Source organism: Aulostomus chinensis, chromosome 13 (genome assembly GCF_037954235.1).
Source record: "Aulostomus chinensis isolate RoL2024-O1b breed Wild chromosome 13, RoL_Achi_v1.0, whole genome shotgun sequence".
NCBI classification, from domain to species: domain Eukaryota; kingdom Metazoa; phylum Chordata; class Actinopteri; order Syngnathiformes; family Aulostomidae; genus Aulostomus; species Aulostomus chinensis.
This window is the reverse complement of record NC_141332.1, coordinates 7,492,501-7,512,500: the sequence shown is the minus strand read 5'-3', so window position 1 is coordinate 7,512,500 and position 20,000 is coordinate 7,492,501. Positions and strand designations below refer to the sequence as shown.

Sequence of the window (20,000 nt, the reverse complement as noted above, 5' to 3'; positions counted from 1 at the left end):
GGAGGGCTGTGGCCTCCCCAAAGAAATGCCCCCTCACACCATTACTGACCCACTGCTAAACCGGTCATGCTGGAGGATGTTGCAGGCAGCAGAACGTTCTCCACGGTGTCTCCAGACTCTGTCACATGTGCTCAGTGTGAACCTAATCTGTGAAGAGCACAGGGCACCAGTGGTGAATTTGGTATTTGCCAGAGAACACCAAGATTGGCAAACATCTTGCACGGTGTTAGTACAACCTCCACCTGTGGACGTCGGGCCCTCATACCACCCTCATGGAGTCTGTTTCTGACTGTTTGAGCAGACACATGCACATTTGTGGTCTGCTGGAGGTCATTTTGCAGGGCTCTGGCAGTGCTCCTCCTGTTGCTCCTTGCACAAAGGTGGAGGTAGCGGTCCTGCTGCTGGGTTGATGCCCTCCTACGGCCTCCTCCATGTCTCCTGATGTACTGGCCTGTCTCCTTGTAGCGCCTCCATGCTCTGGACACTACACTGACACACAGCAAACCTTCTTGCCATAGCTTGCATTGATAGGCCATCCTGGATGAGCTGCACAACCTGAGCTATTTGTGTGGGTTGTAGACTCAGTCTCATGCTACCATTACAGTGAAAGCACCGCTAGCATTCAAAAATGACCAAAACATCAGCCAGAAAGCATGGGAAATGAGAAGTGGTCTGTGGTCACCATTTGCAGAACCACTCCTTTAATGGGTGTGATGAGTTGCCTATAATTTCCACCTGTTGTCTGTTTGCACAACAGCATGTGAAATAGATAGTCAATAAGTGTTGCTTCCTACGTGGACAGTTTGATTTCACAGAAGTGTGACTGACTTGGAGTTGCATTGTGTTTAAGTGTTTCCTTTATTTTCTGAGCAGTGTATGTGTATATATATATTAGGGGTGTAACTGTACACACAAGTCATGGTTCGGTTCGTACCTCAGGTTGGGGATCACAGTTCGGTACAATAGGAAAAAAAGTCCAAAATTTTTAAGACACGTTTTTTTCTTCATTTATGTTGATCACAGCATTTGAAAGTTAAAGTTTGTTCAATTGGCTAAAACTAAAAAAAGCAAGTGCAAAATAAATCGAAGAAAACCTTAAACTTGTGAATTAGTGTTTTTATTTGTTCTAACGTTCATTCATTCAGTTTATGTCCAAAAATAGACAACACACCCTTTCTTGTTGGGATAGACTGAGGTAGCAGATAAAGTCAGGTAGCACTTGCCAACTGGCAACTTTGGTAACTTTCTTTTAAAAATAAGAAACTAACATTTTCAATGTTGCATTACACTGTTAACTGTAAACACTAAAAAGCGAGCATACATTCACATAAGCCATATTTGTATACGGCTGAAATCAAACTAAGTTTGATCAAGTAGTTCCAAAACTGAAAAGCATCTCTTGAAATAATACAAAATAAATAATAACTCAGTGTTTCAATTACTTCAGCCTAGGGCTAGTGCAAAATAAAAGGCAATACAGAACTGAACATCTCATGATTTGAAAATACAAAATAAATACACTTCAAAATATAAGACTCAAAAGACGATCATCGCAAGTGTGCCTTTAGGAGCAATATATCACACTTGTGATTATCAACTTTTGAGTCTGTAAGGTCATTATGCACCACTTGAAAAATGTACTAAAGGTTCATTCTATTTTCAAGTTTTTCTTCAGAAAAATAAGTTTGTCTACATTGTCAGTAGTGAGGGCAGATCTGCTGGCAGTAACTATATCCCCTGCCGTTGAGAAAACCCTCTTGCTGGGGACTGAGGTGGCAGGTACAACCAGGTAACTCTTTGTCAACATGGCTAGGTTAGGATAAAGAGACTCATGAGCCTTCCACTGGGAGAGCGTGCTGGAATCAACAGTAATGCAGTCCTTTGCCATGTATGCAAACACATCATCCTTCAACTGATACCTCTCATCAGGCTGGTTACTCTGCTCAGTTTTAAAGAGTGGGCTAAAAAGTTCAGCCATGTCTGACCTCTTTGGAGGAGGGGAAGAAACTGCCTCAGACTGTGCCATCACTTTTAAAATGAAGTGGCCTGTGGTGAAGTCGATGGACTGGCCTCTGTAGTCTCTTGTCTCACCCTGCAGTATAAAAAGACAAAAACAAGTAACATTTAAAGCTACAAGCAGCGTTGTGAGGGCCTGAGCCCCTGGCCTGAATCCAAGGGTGTCCTGGTCCAGTGTGGAGGCCTTGTAGTTGAGGAGTTAGAAGCCTGAGTCTGATCAGAGAGTGAGAGCAGAGCTGAGAGCTGGCCCTTTAAGAACCCCTCCCCCACTGCTCTGTCTTTGATCTGTGCTAGAGTGAGAGCAGAGCTGAGAGCTGGCCCTTTAAGAACCCCTCCCTCACTGCTCTGTCTTTGATCTGTGCTAGAGTGGAGAGCAGAGCTGAGAGCTGGCCCTTTAAGAACCCCTCCCCCACTGCTCTGTCTTTGATCTGTGCTAGAGTGAGAGCAGAGCTGAGAGCTGGCCCTTTAAGAACCCCTCCCCCACTGCTCTGTCTTTGATCTGTGCTAGAGTGAGAGCAGAGCTGAGAGCTGGCCCTTTAAGAACCCCTCCCCCACTGCTCTGTCTTTGATCTGTGCTAGAGTGAGAGCAGAGCTGAGAGCTGGCCCTTTAAGAACCCCTCCCCCACTGCTCTGTCTTTGATCTGTGCTAGAGTGGAGAGCAGAGCTGAGAGCTGGCCCTTTAAGAACCCCTCCCCCACTGCTCTGTCTCTGATCTGTGCTAGAGTGAGAGCAGAGCTGAGAGCTGGCCCTTTAAGAACCCCTCCCCCACTGCTCTGTCTTTGATCTGTGCTAGAGTGAGAGCAGAGCTGAGAGCTGGCCCTTTAAGAACCCCTCCCCCACTGCTCTGTCTTTGATCTGTGCTAGAGTGAGAGCAGAGCTGAGAGCTGGCCCTTTAAGAACCCCTCCCCACTGCTCTGTCTTTGATCTGTGCTAGAGTGGAGAGCAGAGCTGAGAGCTGGCCCTTTAAGAACCCCTCCCCCACTGCTCTGTCTTTGATCTGTGCTAGAGTGGAGAGCAGAGCTGAGAGCTGGCCCTTTAAGAACCCCTCCCCCACTGCTCTGTCTTTGATCTGTGCTAGAGTGAGAGCAGAGCTGAGAGCTGGCCCTTTAAGAACCCCTCCCCACTGCTCTGTCTTTGATCTGTGCTAGAGTGAGAGCAGAGCTGAGAGCTGGCCCTTTAAGAACCCCTCCCCACTGCTCTGTCTTTGATCTCTGCTAGAGTGAGAGCAGAGCTGAGAGCTGGCCCTTTAAGAACCCCTCCCCCACTGCTCTGTCTTTGATCTGTGCTAGAGTGGAGAGAGAGGAGGAGCACCAGGATTGGAGTGTGGACAAGACAAAGAAGTCGGCATACGCTGGTCAAGAGGGACTCATAATACCATATTTTTGTAGGGGTTTTTGTCAGGAATGCAGTGGTGTGTTTGTAAAAGCTGTGGGATGTATGGTGTAGACGTGAGAAGCTTTTTTTTGACAGTATGTACCCTGAGAGGACACCGTCTCCCCTTATGCTTCCATTGTAAGGTGAAACATGTCTCCCTCACTTTGAGGGCTTGTAAAATCCAAACCAAGTAATTCATATAAAAACTTTTAGCACCTTTTAATCAGCACGGTTGGGAGAGTAATGTGTGAAAGTTTGGAAGAGATATCATTAATGCCCTAGGAGGAGATGGATTTTGTTCGGGGAGTAAAAAAAGTCCTAATTTTGACAGTTTTGTCCAATTTGTGGACATTCTGTTGTAGATAGGTGAGGGGACAGAGTGTAGGAATTTTGCGTCTTCATCTCTCGAATCTTGTGTCTCCAACAGTGTTGGTCCCATGTTTATGGGACATTTGCGGGAGGAGTTATAGCGCTCCAAATTATTAAAAAATTATCTTTTAGTTGTGTGGCTCCCTAGGTGGCGCTATAAACCTTTTGTGGTGTGTTTTTTTGTGATTAGTGAATGTTTAGCCAGACTGGACAAGTGTGCCTAATTTCAGCGAATTTCATGCATGTTCAGGGGGTGAAATTAGATTATGCGAATATTGCACGCGCTCATTTACAGCAAGAACAGTCTAGTACCAGGTTTTGAATGGGTGTGTATGTGAAAACCGGCTCCAGGCTGTCTGGCCGAGCTGCCTCATGGGTGTTGGGGGGCGGGGGGGCTGGGACACTGTTTAGTGGGTGTTTTTAGTGCTGCTAATGTGTTGCTCTTCAGGCTCAGGCCCTAATTAATAAGTGAGTTAAGTGACTGTTGCAACAGTAATACAGGTGTATCTCGATTACAATGTCTTGAAAAGGTTCAGTAAATTTTGTTAGTTTAATTTTGAAAGTAAAAAAAAAATACACTTTTTTTACTTCATGAAATAACTGACAAAAAATACTGAACTTTTTCGAGATTCTAATCTATCGAGATGCAGCTATATGTTAAGACGTGAGGTATTTTAAAAAAATATAAAAACATCAACCTTGGTATAAAATAAATACATACCTGTTCAGCTCTGTTCAGGGCTTGTGGATGAGCTCCTCATCGATTCTTAGTTGACAGGCAGGTTCCAGGTGTGGAAGTGTCTTGAACCTCGGATCCAACACAGTACATTTGTGAAGGAAGTCCTGAAGACTAGGGTCAGTGTACCGATTTTGCACATTTTCTCTGATGGCATGCTTGATTTCCCTGACAGTGGGAGTGTCCTCATCATTTTGTTTCATACATTTCAAGATCATAGTTTTCAGTGGTAAGATCATAGAAACTGACGGTGCTGTTTCAGTGCTCAACATTTTGGTGATTTTCTTCAGAGGCTTCATAACCACAATCACACTCTCTGTTAGGCTCACCTCCACATCAGTCAGATTGGCAATCTCCTTGTTCTTGAGGGCCCTCTCTGTTAGTACTGAATAAACAGCTGTTTGCTGTTCAAGATAACGTTCAACCGTTTCATAGCTGGAGTTCCAGCGTGTGGAAACATCAGTGATGAGACAATGTTTTGGCAAGTGCAGCATCTCCTGCTTCTGCTCCAAAATATGTGCAGCCGCTGTGCTCTGGTGGAAAAAGGAAACAGCGCTTCGTATTTTCCCCAAGAGTCGAGATACCTGGTTGACTGCCATAGCTTTCTGTGATGCTAAGTTTAAGGTGTGGGCAAAGCATCTGATTTGTGGGCCCAGTTCTGCTCTGACTGCGTTAGCAATGTTTCTTGCATTGTCTGTGGTAACTGCAATGGTTGTGGACTTTTCAAGTTTCCACTCTTTTACTGCCTCTTGTAGTTTCTCAGCTAGGTGGGTGCTAGTGTGCTGTTCATACACAGAGTGTGTTTGTGATACTGGATTTGCCATTTCCCACTCAGTTAATGAAGTGGATTGTCACAGTGAAGTAGCTTTCAGTGGAGCGGGAAGTCCATCCATCAGTAGTCAGCGCAACAGCTTGTGCAGCAGCCAACTCATGCTCCACCACTGCTCGTGTATGTCTGTAAATGGCAGGGACCACGGACTGGCTTATGTGAGTGCAGGATGGGACTTTGTAGCGAGGCTCAAGCACTTGTAATAAATACTTAAAGCCGGGCTCCTCTACTACTGCATATGAATGCATAGATGTTGAAATGTATGTGCCAATTGCTTTGGTAATATCTTTGGCCCTGTCTGCTTTCACATCTAGTCAAGTCAGTTTTATTTATATAGCGCCAAATCACAACAAAAGTTATCTCATGACACTTTACAGGTAGAGCAGGTCTAGTACCACACTCCTTCAATGAATTTACACCCAACAATTCTCCATGAGCAGCACATCCTGCAACAGCGGCGACAGAAACCTTCCTTTTTTTTTTTACAGGCAAGAACGTTGAGCAGATCCAGGCTCAGTGGGGACGGCCTTCTGCTTTGACTGTTTGGGGGGGAAAGAGCAGGAGAGCAGGGCAGAGACAAAGACAGATAATGGAGAGAGACAGATATAGAGAAGGAAAGAGAGGGACAGAGATAAAGAGAGCGATAAAGGGAAGAGACTGATGGACAGACAGGGACGTGAGCAGGTGGAGCTACGGGTGGCAGCTTGAGCCTCTTCAGGTCTGTAGCCTCCTACAGCAGCACCCGGGATCTGGGATGAGGGGAGCCTGAAGGCTCCGGAGAAGAAGATGTAACACACATGAGTATGATTTATATATGACACATATAGGAGGACAGAGAGTAAAGAGAGGAGGAGAGAGAAGCCCAGTGCACCATGGGAGATCCCCCAGCAGCCTAAGCCTATAGCAGCATATCTAAGGGCCAGCCTAAGCAGCACTAACTATAAGCCTGATCAACAAGGAGGTCTTAAGTCTGCTCCTAAAGGTCGAGAGGGTGTCTGCATCCCGGACCGAAACTGGGAGACGATTCCACAGGAGAGGGGAGCCTGATAGCTGAAGGCTCTGACTCCCATTTTTCTTTTAGAAACTCCGGGAACCACAAGTAACCCTGCATCCTGGAAGCGAAGGGTTCTAGCTGGGTAATAGGGGACTATGAGCTCTGTTAGATATGAAGGTGCCTGACTGTTGAGGACTTTGTATGTTAGAAGGAGAATTTTGAATTCTATACTGAATTTGACAGGGAGCCAATGCAGAGAAGCCAGTACAGGAGAGACATCTACAGGCTGCTTAAAAGCAGCGGGATAAGTTGTTGGCCACTGGTTTTCTTTTTCCTACCTCCAGTGATAGGCATATTAAGGTGATGCCGCCTTACGTGTGTTAGCATGTTTGACGTGTTTCCAGCAATATACTGCACAGATGTGAAACAATGCCAACACACAGTCTTTTTTCCCAGTCCACCACTCACACTATATCGCTGTTGTATTCCACTGGGAACCCCAAGTGTTCCCACTCTGCAGATTTAAATGAAGCAGGTGGCTCTTCTTACTCTTCCTCTACACTTACCATAACTCTTCTCCTTAGCACTTCTTCTTCTTCATCTGTTATGGTGTGCCTTCTTCTTCTTCTTCCGTAATTTCAGTTCTGATAGGTGCATTACCGCCCCCTTACCTTGATGGTACGGGACGAATACAAATACCGTTACACCCCTAATATATGTGTGTGTGTGTGTAACAATTCATCTATAGATTGATGAATCGATTTCTTTTCCCACAATTCAACTGCATCGATCTGCGCTGGAATTGGCCTTCCGAATGACATATCTATTAAAAATCGTTTTGAATGGTAAAGAATCAATTAAATGGATACTGTGAAAATGTACATTGGATTTAAGCACGGCAAGCTGGAGAAATTGTGTGTTTTTGGCGCTTTCAGACATGTTAAACATTACTCAATTAAGTCTGGCTGTCTGTGATGTCAGCGGTACGCGCCAGCAGAAGCACGAATCTCAGCAACAACACAGCATGGCGGATGGCGGATAAGAGAGAAATTTTCCAGCCATCGTTTCGGTCAAGTGTATGGAAACACTGGCTTTTATAAAGACAGAGGAGATTTAAATAAATCGGTCTCTGTTTGTAGAATATGTAAATGTGAAATTAAAAAACAACAGCAACACGACTAATCTGTCAACCACCTACTGATGTGCCATGGGATTTTGCACTGGCCAGCTGACCTGGACCGTCCAGGCAACCAGACGATTCTTGTATGTGTCCACAAGCTTCTTGCACGTCTCCTGCGGGAGGTTGGCCCACTCTTCCTTGGCGAATGCCTCAAGCTGGGTCAGGTTGGTTGGTTTCCTTGCATCACTCTGGTCTTCAAGTGATGCCACAAATTCTCAATGGGATTGAGGTCAGGACTTTGACTTGGCCATTCCAGGACATTGATGTCGTTGTCCTTGGACCATTTCTTCACTACCTTGGCAGTGTGTTGAGGATCATTGTCTTGCTGGTACATCCAGTTTTGGCCAAACTGGAGTTTCACAGCAGATTCCTTGACATTTTCATCAAGTATCCTGATGTTTTCCTCCTTTTTCATGGTACCTTGGACCTTGACGAGATTACCTGTGCCACTGGAAGAGGAACATCCCCATAGCATCGTGCTTCCACCACCATACTTGACAGTGGGCACAGTGTTCTTTGGTCTGCAGGCTTCTCCTTGCTTCCTCCAGACATATTGAGTATCCATGTGGCCAAATAACTCCAGCTTTGTCTCATCAGACCGCAGGATGGTTGACCAAAAGCTGGGCTCTTGCTTCAGATGACCTCTACAAAAGGCCCCGCGAGCTACCAGATGTTTTTTCCTGAGGAGCGGCGTCTTCCAAGGTTTACATCCATGGAGACCTCCTCTGTGCAAAACTCGCTCAATGGTGGACCGTGACACCTTTGTCCCTACCGTCTCAAGTGCTTGAATTAGGGCCTTGGTTGTGGTCCGTGGGTTGGTGTTGATCTCTCGGCAGATTTTCCTGGCAAGTTTGGGGGACACCTTACGCTCTCGGCCACGCCCACTGAGGTTTTTGACAGTGTTGAAGCTGTTGTGCTTGTTGATGATGCTCTGGACGGTTGAGACAGGGACACCATACTGCTTGGAAATGGCCTTGTAACCCTTTCCTTCACTGTGGGTACAAACAAGACGCTGACGTAGGTCCTCACTGAGCTCCTTCCCCTTTACCATGATGACCAGACATGGACAATGACCTGAACACTTCCCCACTGTTTATACTCTTCTGGAAAGATGTCTTTTTAAGCTTTCGCATTTGGCCAATAATGTTAAATGAAAGGTTTTATTCCATTGTGACATCTTGAAGGAATTATTGGACAAAAATTACAACATTTGGCACATGTTTGTTGAAATATTGTCAGGGGTGTGAATAATTTTGAACTTGGCCTTTGTTGGAACTCCATCAATAAAATAACCCAGAAATATATATATAAATATATTTTTTAAATTTTGCATTGTTGTCATTCTTTCAATTGTTGGTCACATAAAGCTGAGACACAAATTTATTTCATCACTAAATGAAAAAAATCAAAAGAATTAGCAATTGTATGAATAATTTTGAGGACGACTGTATATATGTGTGTATGTGCGTATATATTTATATATGTGTGTGTGTATATATGTATATATGTGTGTGTATATATGTATATATGTGTGTGTATATATGTATATATGTGTGTGTATATATGTGTATATATGTATGTGTATATATGTATATATGTGTGTGTGTGTATATGTATATATGTGTGTGTGTGTATGTATGTATATGTGTGCATGTATGTGTGTGTATATGTATATATATATATATCATTTCATATCACAACAATCTCAAAGGGCTAGAGAGTAAAATTAGCACTATTAAAAGCAAAAATTTAAAAAGACAAGGAACATTAATAGTTAAAACAAGGGGAACTTAGTAACTTATATAAAACAAGAATTAGAAAAAATAAGCTTTTTTTAAAAAAAAAAGATAAATATTAGGTTTTTTTAAAAACATCAGCAGACTGTGGGGCCCTCAGATGGTCAGGGGGAGTGTTCCACATCCTCGGGGCTACAGAGGAGAAGGGCCGGTCACTCATTCTGTGGAGTGGGCTTGGAGTTTGTGGGTTGCTGTAGAATGGAGGGTACATGAGGAAGTTTTGGGAGTGAGTAGTTCCTGTAGGTAAAGGGGGGCATGATGCACTGGTGGGTGAGGAGGTAGACCTAATATTATTCTTAATATATTGTGAAGGTGATGTGTGTGTTTGTATTCTGAATGAATTGGTAATTAGGATATATAGATATAGATATATCTATCTGTTTTAGGGTAATTAAACTTATTTTTTTGAATTTACAATTTTCTAAACTGGCAAGTAGTTTCTGGAGTAGAATGCAGATCTTTCTTCATTTTCTATCAAAAGTGATGGTGCAACAGTGAATCAAGCCCACACAAATTAACATTGGCCCTACTGCATTTTGCTGTCATTCTTGCTGCAACACTTCCTTGAGGAACTGAAAAATTGCAGTTCTCCAAAGGTAGTGTGTTCAGGCTTTGGTTTTCATCTCTATTCCAGACTTGATCTAAGGCAAATTTGAGGAATAACCCTACTTAGCCCTCACCAAAAAGACATTGTTTTTTTGGTTGTTTTTTTATGACTTAATTCTAGCACAGGTCACGCAAAGTAAAACAGAATCTGAGCAAATTGAAAAACCAGGCAGTCAAAATGCAACACTTCTGAAACCTAGTCGGTGGGAATGGCAGCTGTGTGGTGGAAAGACAGGTGTAGCAGCTTGAGCAGGATGGTGTCCCTGGAGCTCCATCCATCCATCCATTTTCTTCTGCTTATCCTGATTAAGGGTTGCAGGGGGGCTGGAGCCTATTCCTCGCGGCTTTCGGGCAAGAGGCGGGGTTCACTCTGGACGGGTCACCAGCCCTTTGTAGGGCCAACATATAGAGACAGACAACCATTCACACTCACATTCATACCTACGGTCAATTTAGAGTATCAATCAGCCTCGTCCCCTCTTGATGTCTTTGGACTGTGGGAGGAAGCCGGAGTACCTGGAGAGAACAGGGGGAACATGCAAACTCCACACAGAAAGAGCCCGTGCCCGAGCCGGGACTCGAACCTGGAACCCTCTTGCTGTGAGGCGACAGTGCTAACGACTGCACCACCGTGCTACCCCCTGAAGCTCCAAAGACAAAGACTTCATACTTATTAGCATGACAAACCTTCAAACATCTGATGTAATTCTTGATGTGACAAGAATTGTGTGTCTCCTTCTCCTTCAGTTTTCTCACACATTTTTTTCATCTTATCAGCACTCCTGATGAGCTAATCAAATTTTTTACACCGCATTTGTGTCATTTGCAGTCTTAGCTGAATGAATGGAGCACCCTTAATGTTTAAATCATGTATTGTCCACTGCAACATTGAAGTAATGTTGCTTTGAATCATACTGTTGCATTCATGTGTTGTCATGTAAAAATTAGACAGAAGCCAGTAACTTTCATTTATTATTTCCTTTTTTTTAACTAAAAGAAGTTCGAGGTAATATGTCAAGAGGGGTAGCAGATAGGACCATCTTGATCTGAATCAAAACACAATATCTTCCCAGTCTGTTTGTCTGCTTGTGTTTGACATCCTTTGATATCTTAAGGTCAAACAAATCTATGATATTTATTCAATCTCAAAAATTCAGCAGAAGTGAAGGAGTTAATTTAAAGCTCTGATGCATACAAATAACATGAACTCTGAAAGTTACAGAACCTAGGTGGTCACAGTCTTCAAGTCAGTGAGTCTTAGCTGTTAAGGAAAACTAAATAGGCCATTGGTGCCTGCATGGTGTGAAAGGCTCCCTCTGTTCTGCCAAATTCCAACAGTCAGATATAAAACAAAACATTTTTGCAGGTACAATATTGCATTTGTCCACCCCTGACACTTCTATTTATTGGATATGACAAGCATATTTTTAATAAAGTTGGCAGTTGCTCATTTTTCAAGGTACTATTGCAATGATTAATTGTTTTGACTGAAAACAGTTGAAGCACAGTTGGATTTGGGTTTTTAAATTGATCCACTGCCATGTCTACAGCTCTGTAAACAAACTCAAGCATTTGATGATCGAAAAATTTCTCCCACTGCATTGAACAACATAAACTGCTGCTTACTACTGGATGCCTTGAAAGAGCATATTAGCTTGTTCATAAGGCAAACGCAGGGTAAAGTACATGCGCAGTGCTTCTCCAGTTAAGAAATGGATCATGTGACAGTTAGTTGGCCCAGGGTCACAAGGCAGCTGTACATATGAGTTTTTTGCAAAGCTGCTTCCCCCATTCCTGATGCAACAGACCATGGTGCTTTTTTACATTTTTTAAGCAATTCCAGATTAAGCAGCATTCTTTTGCATGCCCCTGCACCCTGCCTTCTTACCTGTAAAGTGCTTGAAGAGCTAATCCATTTAAATGACTGTGTGAAGCCCCTTTCACACTCCACCAAAAACGCGGGTCAACACAGGGTTTTTGCGCACTCTGAAAGGGTTAACTCGGCATTTTGACTCGTATCGCCCAACTCGCCAAGCGACACGGGTGTTTAGTGGCTCGGCTCGGCTCGGCTCGCCTGCAGTGTGAAAAGGGCAACCTGCGTTGTCTCAGGTTTCACGCGACCTTCCTGTCGCATCCTAATTTTGTCACTGTGCTGCCTTTCAGGGTTCGCCTGTAGCTTCTTCGGCTCCCTTCCAGACTCGCCAAAAACTCCATCCTCCTTCTCTGCATTAGCGCTCGGACATTGTCCAATCTGCCACGAGTTTGTATGCTTTGCAAAAGAGACAGTATTGCAGTGCATGCAATGACAGCGCTAATGTTCGACTCGACGACATCCATGTGGTCGTTTGTTTACCTCTCAGTGTTCTGGCGCACATTTATATGAAATGATGACGTTGTCAGCGCGATGACGTACGAGAGAGAAAAACACAGGCTCGCAGCCCTCACAGTGGGAGTTCAGACCCGGGTCTTCTGGAAGCTTGATTGCGCCCTGATGGCAAGCAAACGCTGGTCCAAAAACCCAAGTTGACGTGTTTTTCAGTGTGAAAAGTATATAAGAGGGACATGACACACTCAGAAAGCTCCTGCAATGTGCGATCAGTAAAGTAAAGATGTCCACAAATAGTGGCCATTTGTCTCCCGGCCATGTTGCATTTCTTGTATCCTGATCAGCCTCTCACTATTATTAAATCAAAACTTCTAACAATGGTTTCACATGGTGCCCTCTGTCTCTTCCAGGAGCCGCCCTGAAAGTCTGTCCCCAGGGTTTCTCCTGCTGTACCGTGGAGATGGAGGAGAAGCTGAGCCAACAGAGCCACTCGGAGATTAAAGCCCCTGTCTCCAGGCTTAGCACCAATCTTCAGTCCACCTTCAAACAGCGGCATGACCACTTTGACAGTAAGCAAACACACTTACACAAATACGCACATGCACACAGGCCACCTTTGACTCTATATTGTGCTACTGGCCACACAGTGTCCCCATTGCTGCAATATTTGGGCTGCATGATTTTTGACGATTGCTTCCACCTGCTAGAGTTCTGCCCTCAGTGGAGACAGTCCGTCTGTATCCACTGGCCCATCTGCCTGTCTTTCAACGTCTCAGCTGCTGAGCCTCATTGTCCCCTGCTTTACTGGCTTTCCTTCTCTCAGGAGAGACAAGCATGCTTCCAGACAGACCACACACATCTTCAGATCCAGTCCTCTCTGTTCTTCCTGTTCCTCTGTGTGTAAGCACATGTGTGTACCGCTGTAAATAGCGGGATCAAGTTTCGTTCGCAGAGGATGGGAGCACGTGAGAACAATCAACATTGATGAATCCCCAAGGAAGTAGGGCAGCTTTGTCTCCCCTTAACCTCCCAACCATGCCACTATTGTGGCTCTGTTGGAAAGAGGCATGATGACACAGAGAGGACAACGTTTTTAAGTTTCGCTTGTAAAGTATTATGATGGAAGTTTTTTTCAGAAGCAGGGTTAGTGGTTATGTGCATAGATGTGTGTGCCTTTGCATGAGCACGTCAAGGACCCTCAGATCTTATGTGTCTGTGAAAGTAGGTGAGGGATCGTACATAACAGAGAGCATGTGTATTGCTGCCAGATGTGAATAGGAATGTTGTTGGAATGCGGTTGCCACTTGAGCTGTCCTGCCCCTCTTTTTCTCCTCTTACTGCCCTTTGTCCCCATCTCATGCTTCAGCCACCCTTCTCCCTAAGACCCCTCCTTCTCTCTCCAGCTTTCTCTCTCACAGCCAATTAAATTCCACTGCAAGTGTTGAGAGTTTTTTTTTTATTCTTCTTGGCTTGACAGTAATATCTGTGACTTTGCTTTACTGCTGCAGATCCATTTTCCGTTCTGTTTCTTTGAATGCATCTCACACAGTTTTTTTCTGTCAGTACTGACAAATGGAACAATCACAGCTCTAATATATTTAAAATTTACAACTTCATCTTCAGTGTAAATGCATTGATTATTAAATTTGATGAAGTTAGATTTATGATTGCATCCAAAAATCGGGGTGGTTTTGGTTGTATCCAAATGTTACATTTGTTTGATAATTTTGCAATCTCTTATGGAAATCATCTTATCTAATTGCAGATAATAAGATATGCAATTTGAATTTAAAAAGATGTTTCATGTCAAGGCATTCCATTTTGGTCCATCAGGGCAATAGTTAGAGTATTTATTTATGCAGATTTTGAGATGAATGTCTTCTTGCTTTTTTTTTTTTTTTTTACACCAGAGAAAATGGTCATCATAGAAAATGTAATATTACAACTGCGTTTACAATATCCTGTTAAGTTTCAAAGAAGAAACATTTCTGCTGTAAAAATAAACTCTACAGCTGAGGAGTTCTCAGACTTACTTATCACCCCAATCAACATCAAATGTCCATAGAAATAAACCATTGCAGTGCATAAAATGTCTAACAGAAAATACGCCATTGCATGTTAACAGTTCTACCGAAGTTGTTAAAATCCTCCCAATTCTACAAGCTGGCCTTGAGGGGCAGACCTGAGCTGACAGTGAAACTTCTCTCAACATAGTGAGAGGAATCTCATTTTTTGCCCAAACTTATCACTGCCAGCAAGTTAGCAGCTATGCTCTTTTCCACCAGTATCATAAGCGTCAGGTTGCTGTCCTATTATTTTGACTTGTCACAAAGAGACACTTAGAAGCATGGCGGTTCCCATCTACTAGTGAAGGAGGTGCTTGTATTAACTGTTACTGAAAATGACAAGAACTTTGATGTCAACTCACTGCCTGTATGGAGTTAGGTATATATGCACTTACACATGGCCATTAAGACAGACATAACATGTATCATGTGCACACATACACACACACACACACACAAAACCCAGGAAGAGGTGTATGTGAGCAGGCAGGCTCTCATCATGTGCCTGAAGCTAGGAGCCATGGCCAATTAAGAGCCAGAAATAGTTCTCCTTTCTCTGTTTCTGCACGATGTGTTTGTCCTGGACTCAGCCTGTCTGTGCTCTTGTACTGAACTTGTCCAGCAGATAAAGTCTATGTGTGGGTTATAAGTGCCTGGATTAAGGCCCTTTACAAGAGACATCCATCCTCAGCACCAAAGTCTGGCAGCAGGAGGGATCAAATCTCATCATCTAAGCACAGAGAGAAGAACAAGGAACAGTACAAACAGTGATGCAATCACTGCATGGGCTGGGATTGGGAGTAGCAAAGATTATAGGGACACAGGTGGGTGGGTGAGAGGGGAAGGTTTTTTTTTTAGGAAGAAGGTGGAGACTGCAGAGGGAGGAGTTTGGTCTGGCTCCTCTGCTTCGTGTGGGAAATTTGACAGGGTGAGGGGAGGGACTGATGAAAGAAAAAGACAGCTACACCCAACAGTGGGTGTCAATGTTCTTCCTTCCATTTCCTCTACATATTACATATTCTCCCGTGTGACCTTTCACTCACAATGTGTCAGACCATTGGCTGAGGAACAGGCCCACTTTTTGAGAACATTTGAGGGAATATTTGGAATGGTTGGAAATATGGAGAAGATTTTCCTCTTCACCACCATTGTCTCTTTTCACTTAGCTGTACATACTATTTCACCACCTTCTGTGGATGAGTGGGGGACCTTTTTTTAATCTTTGAAGGGAGTGTGGAACTTGGTGCCTTGTCCTCTGTGTGTGTGTGTGTGGGGGGGGGGGGGGGGGGGGCTGCATTGTTTCCGGTATCCTTGGTGACACCATGTGGATCTTGAGTTAAAAAAGCCCTCAATTTAACCCAACCCAACCAATGCTACACTCCCTCCCTTTCTTTCTTTTATTTCAGTGTGTCAGGCTTGAGTTGGATTGACAGCACGAGTTGCTGTGTGTGTGTGTGTGTGTGTGTGTGTGTGTGTGTGTGCGTGTGTGCGTGTGCGCGCGCGCACTTGTGGCAGGGATTCATTCAGTGACTACCTCTGTGAGGTTATGGCAACTTTACTGGCAACTTTACTGGCACCCAAATAAACTCCAGCATAGCAGCAGTTTTGTGCACACAGGAACATTAAGGGCAAGATGGAATGTGGATCATGTAAAGATACGTGAGAGGGGGTGAGTCGATGCTGGCATACATGTAGGCCTCAAGGTGTAGCATTTTTCAGCAAGTCTGTGGAATTCTCATTTTGTTCAGATTAAAAAAAAGTGTGTGTGGGGTGGGGTGGGGGTGGGGGTTGGATTATTGGGTGGGGGATAAGAGGGAGGGGGATGATGGGCATTCCTCAGGATGAAGTAGGTCATTGTTCCCTGTCCTTACCGAAGACAGCTCTGAAGGAACGAATGAAGTGAAAGCAGTGGAGGGAGAGAGATGCAGGGCTGCCTGGGGGTATACGTCCATATATGGGATGGGGGGGGGTATTATTCATTAATCCTATTGAAAATGGCTCTGAAGGACAGTCCAAGAGAATCCAGGAGAAAGGATAGTGAATGGAATGTGACAGCAGAAAAATACCATTGATGGTGGTCAGTTTGAAGAGGCTTGGTGTGGGGAAATGCTGAATGGCAAGTCCACAGAGACCAGAAGAAGTGCTGCTCCCATACTTGGCCTCTTGCTCAGCCTGACAGCAGGCTCCACCCTTAACCTCTCCAGCTCTTCTCCTCTCATCTCATTTCCAACTGTCCCTCTTCACATAAAGCATTCCTTCGCCTGTTACACTTGATTTGATACTCATGCTGATTATGTCTGTACTTAAATGTCAGGATATGTTTGTTTCCCCTAGGGTTACTGCTTTGGGAGGTTGCCTGACATGGATGAGGATGGTCTGGGGGGGGGGGGGGGGCACTTTAAACAGTTTGTTCAGGTCCAAATGCTCTTTGAGTCATATAAAGGTGTTGAAATAATTCATTTCAGAACAGTAATGTAAAATACTAAGTCTTGTTTTGTTTTACTTTTTAAACAAAGGCAATTCTTGACAACTATGTTTTTTTTACATTTTTTTTAAACTGGAATTATTTTACAATCCATTTTTAATTTTTTAAATAGACATGCCCATTCAAAATGAGGCAAAGGACGGCTTTTTCATCACTGCTGCTTGATTCATGTGGGGTGTGCTTTAAAGAACAGGATTATTTTCACATGCTTTTCAGATGATTGGGGTCAATGTAAGTCTTTGCAATTTACTTTTGGAATTTTTGCACTTTAAAGCAACATTTTTTGTTCTCCCCCTGGCATGTATGTATACATGTATACATACATGTATACATGTATGTATACATGTATGTATACATACATCCACACATGTTTGTATACACATACATGCGTGTAGTGTGTATATACAATATAAAATAGTTAACTCACAAAACAATGCAAAATACGAATTAGGGCTTATGATACACAATACTCACAATATGAAATAAAGATTAAAGAAAATCAAAAACCAGAAATGCAAAAATCAGATATTCTTCCAAGTTATTGATGCATTCTCTTTGCTTTGGGGAAAAAAAAACAGTATTTCCCTTGTTTACAGTGGTATGAAAATTTGGGCACCCCTGATCATTTTCAATATTTTCCTTTATACGGATATGCAATAATTACTTAAACAAAAGTAGGCAGGTGCATAAATTTAGGCACCCTTGTGTTACTGATTTGAATACCTTTAGCACTAATTATTGGAACACAAAATTTGTTTGGTAAGCTCATTGACCCTTTACCTACATACACAGGTGAAGCCAATTATGAGAAAGGGTATTTAAGGTGGCCAGTTGCAAGTTGTTCTCCTCTTTGCATCTTCTCTGATGAGTGGCAACATGGGAGCCTCAAAACAACTCTCAAATGACCTGAAAACAAAGATTCAAATTTTCAATTGGAATTAAAGCACGTGGGGTGTGTGTGTGTGTGTGTGTGTGTGTGTGTGTGTGTGTGTGTGTGTGTGTGTGTGTGTGTGTGTAAATATACATGTATATGTCAGGTCAATTTTATTTATATAGCACCATGACACTTCACAAGTAGAGCAGGTCTAGTACCACACTCCTGCAATGAATTTACACCCAACAATTCTCCATCCGTCAACAGCGGCGACGAAAACCTTCCTTTTTTTTTTTACAGGCAGGAACGTTGAGCAGATCCAGGCTCAGTGGGGACGGCCTTCTGCTTTGACTGTTTGGGGGGGAAAGAGCAGGAGAGCAGGGCAGAGACAAAGACAGATAATGGAGGAAGACAGATATGCAGAAGGAAAGAGTGGGACAGAGATAAAGAGAGAGAGAAAGGAAGAGACTGATGGACAGACAGGGACGTGAGCCCGTGTTGCTGCAGGTGGCAGCTTGAGCCTCTTCAGGTCTGTAGCCTCCTCCAGCAGCACCTGGGATCTGGGATGAGGGGAGCCTGAAGGCTCAGGAGAAGAAGACGAGTTAGTAACACACGAGTAAGATTTATGTATGACACCTATAGGAGGACAGAGAGGAGGAGAGAGACTGCTGGGGGATCTCCCATGGTGCACTGGGCTTCTAAGTTTATAGCAGCATATCTAAGGGCCAGCCTAAGCAGCACTAACTATAAGCCTGATCAAAAAGGAAGGTCTTAAGTCTGCTCTTAAAGGTAGAGAGGGGGTCTGCATCCCGGACAGAATCAAATCCGATCAAATCAGAAATGCAAAAATCGAATGTTCTTTATTTTATTCCTTAATATGCAGACATACAAGTTATTGCCGCGTCAGTAAAAAATAAAATGTTCTTTCCCTTATTTAGACTACAATGCAAATACAAACATAAAATTTCAATTAAAAAAAAGTGCTTCGTTGTTGTAAACAATGAGGTCAACTACATTCTTGAATGAAAAGGAAAACAAATATTAAATAATCCTCGGGGCTGCAGTCTAATCATGATCTATAATGTCTGACCTCAGTGAACTGTAATATTTAGCCTTCAACGGGTACATAAACTTCTATCATGCTAGTAGTGTTGTGTGCCCTCACAGTTTGCACACGGTTTTTGTTTTATTCAACATCGTCTCACCGTTGCCTTGTCTTGTACATGGGAAGCCAAAATAAGTCCACACAACTGATTTTTTAGATGGAGTGTCCGCTGCTTGTTTGACCTCGTCTTCCTCCATTTAGAAATAATTGTTTTGCTTCTTTTTCTTCTTCTTCTTCGGCATTGCTACAGTGTTCTTCTTCTTGTAATATGTGTATACAGTAGGCAAGAGGGTCAGAAATCATGTCTTAGTGGTGCTGCTTCTCATTGTGTTTTTCATTTTTACATTGATTTTGTGCATCTTTTAATTTTATTTTGTCTTTTTTTCCACGAAATTTCTTGACACCTCTATCTGACATTAAATAAGACCTCCTTTTTTAGTTCAGTTAAGATTAATTAAAAATTATTTATATTAAAGGCCAGAATAACTTTAGAGAGAATTTTTTTTATTACTTTCTTTAAAGTCAGAAATTTTCATACATTTCCTTAGTATTTGGTAGCACTTGGTAGCCTTTTAACTTCATTACTTGGGTTTAATGTTTTTGGAATCTTCCACAAGCCTCTCCCAGTCATTTGGTAGGATTTTGTGTTACTGAGTTTGTAGGCTCCCTTGCCCACTCACACTTTTGCACACACCCCCACAAATTTTCTAAAGGATGGGCTTTGTAATGGCCACTCCAAAACATTGACTTTGTTGTCCTTAAGCCACTTTGTAACTAATTTGGCTCTGTGCTTTAGGGTCATTGTCCATTTTGAAGACCCATTTCTGCAGAAGCTTTAACTTCCTGCTGATATCTTGAGATATTGCTTCAATATTTCTAAATAACGTTCTTTCTTTATGATTAGGGCTGTAGCTATACACGAGTCTCACGATGCGATACAATATTCGGCCCAGGGTACGATATTGATCGCGATATTCAGCTCACAATCCGATTTGATACACTTACATCATTTTCTGAAAGATTTGAAAAGGGACAAAGTGATTTTTGTGACTTCTTGTGAGCGTTCCATTGACTTGGATTGAATTAATTGAACAGAAAGCATTAATTACACAATATATGGCTCTGACTAGCAGCTTGCAAATGCTGGACAAAATGAATCTAAGATGTGGTGAGAAAATTAGTTACACTCATTGAAACTGATAATTGTAGCTTACAAGCTTTTGACAAGTAAAAAGGAAAAAAAG

The 20,000-nt window shown here is 43.1% G+C and overlaps 1 protein-coding gene across 2 annotated transcripts in view; it reads left to right on the top strand.

Annotated features, from left to right (window-relative positions):
* The window catches only part of gpc4 (glypican 4), a 53,186-nt gene that overhangs the window by 20,916 nt on the left and 12,270 nt on the right, over nucleotides 1-20,000 (top strand). For both annotated transcript variants that reach the window (XM_086222947.1, XM_086222948.1), the window contains exon 2: nucleotides 12,637-12,795. In XM_086222947.1, coding sequence (XP_086079073.1) covers nucleotides 12,637-12,795 — 159 coding nt within the window. The remainder of the gene's footprint in view (nucleotides 1-12,636; nucleotides 12,796-20,000) is intronic.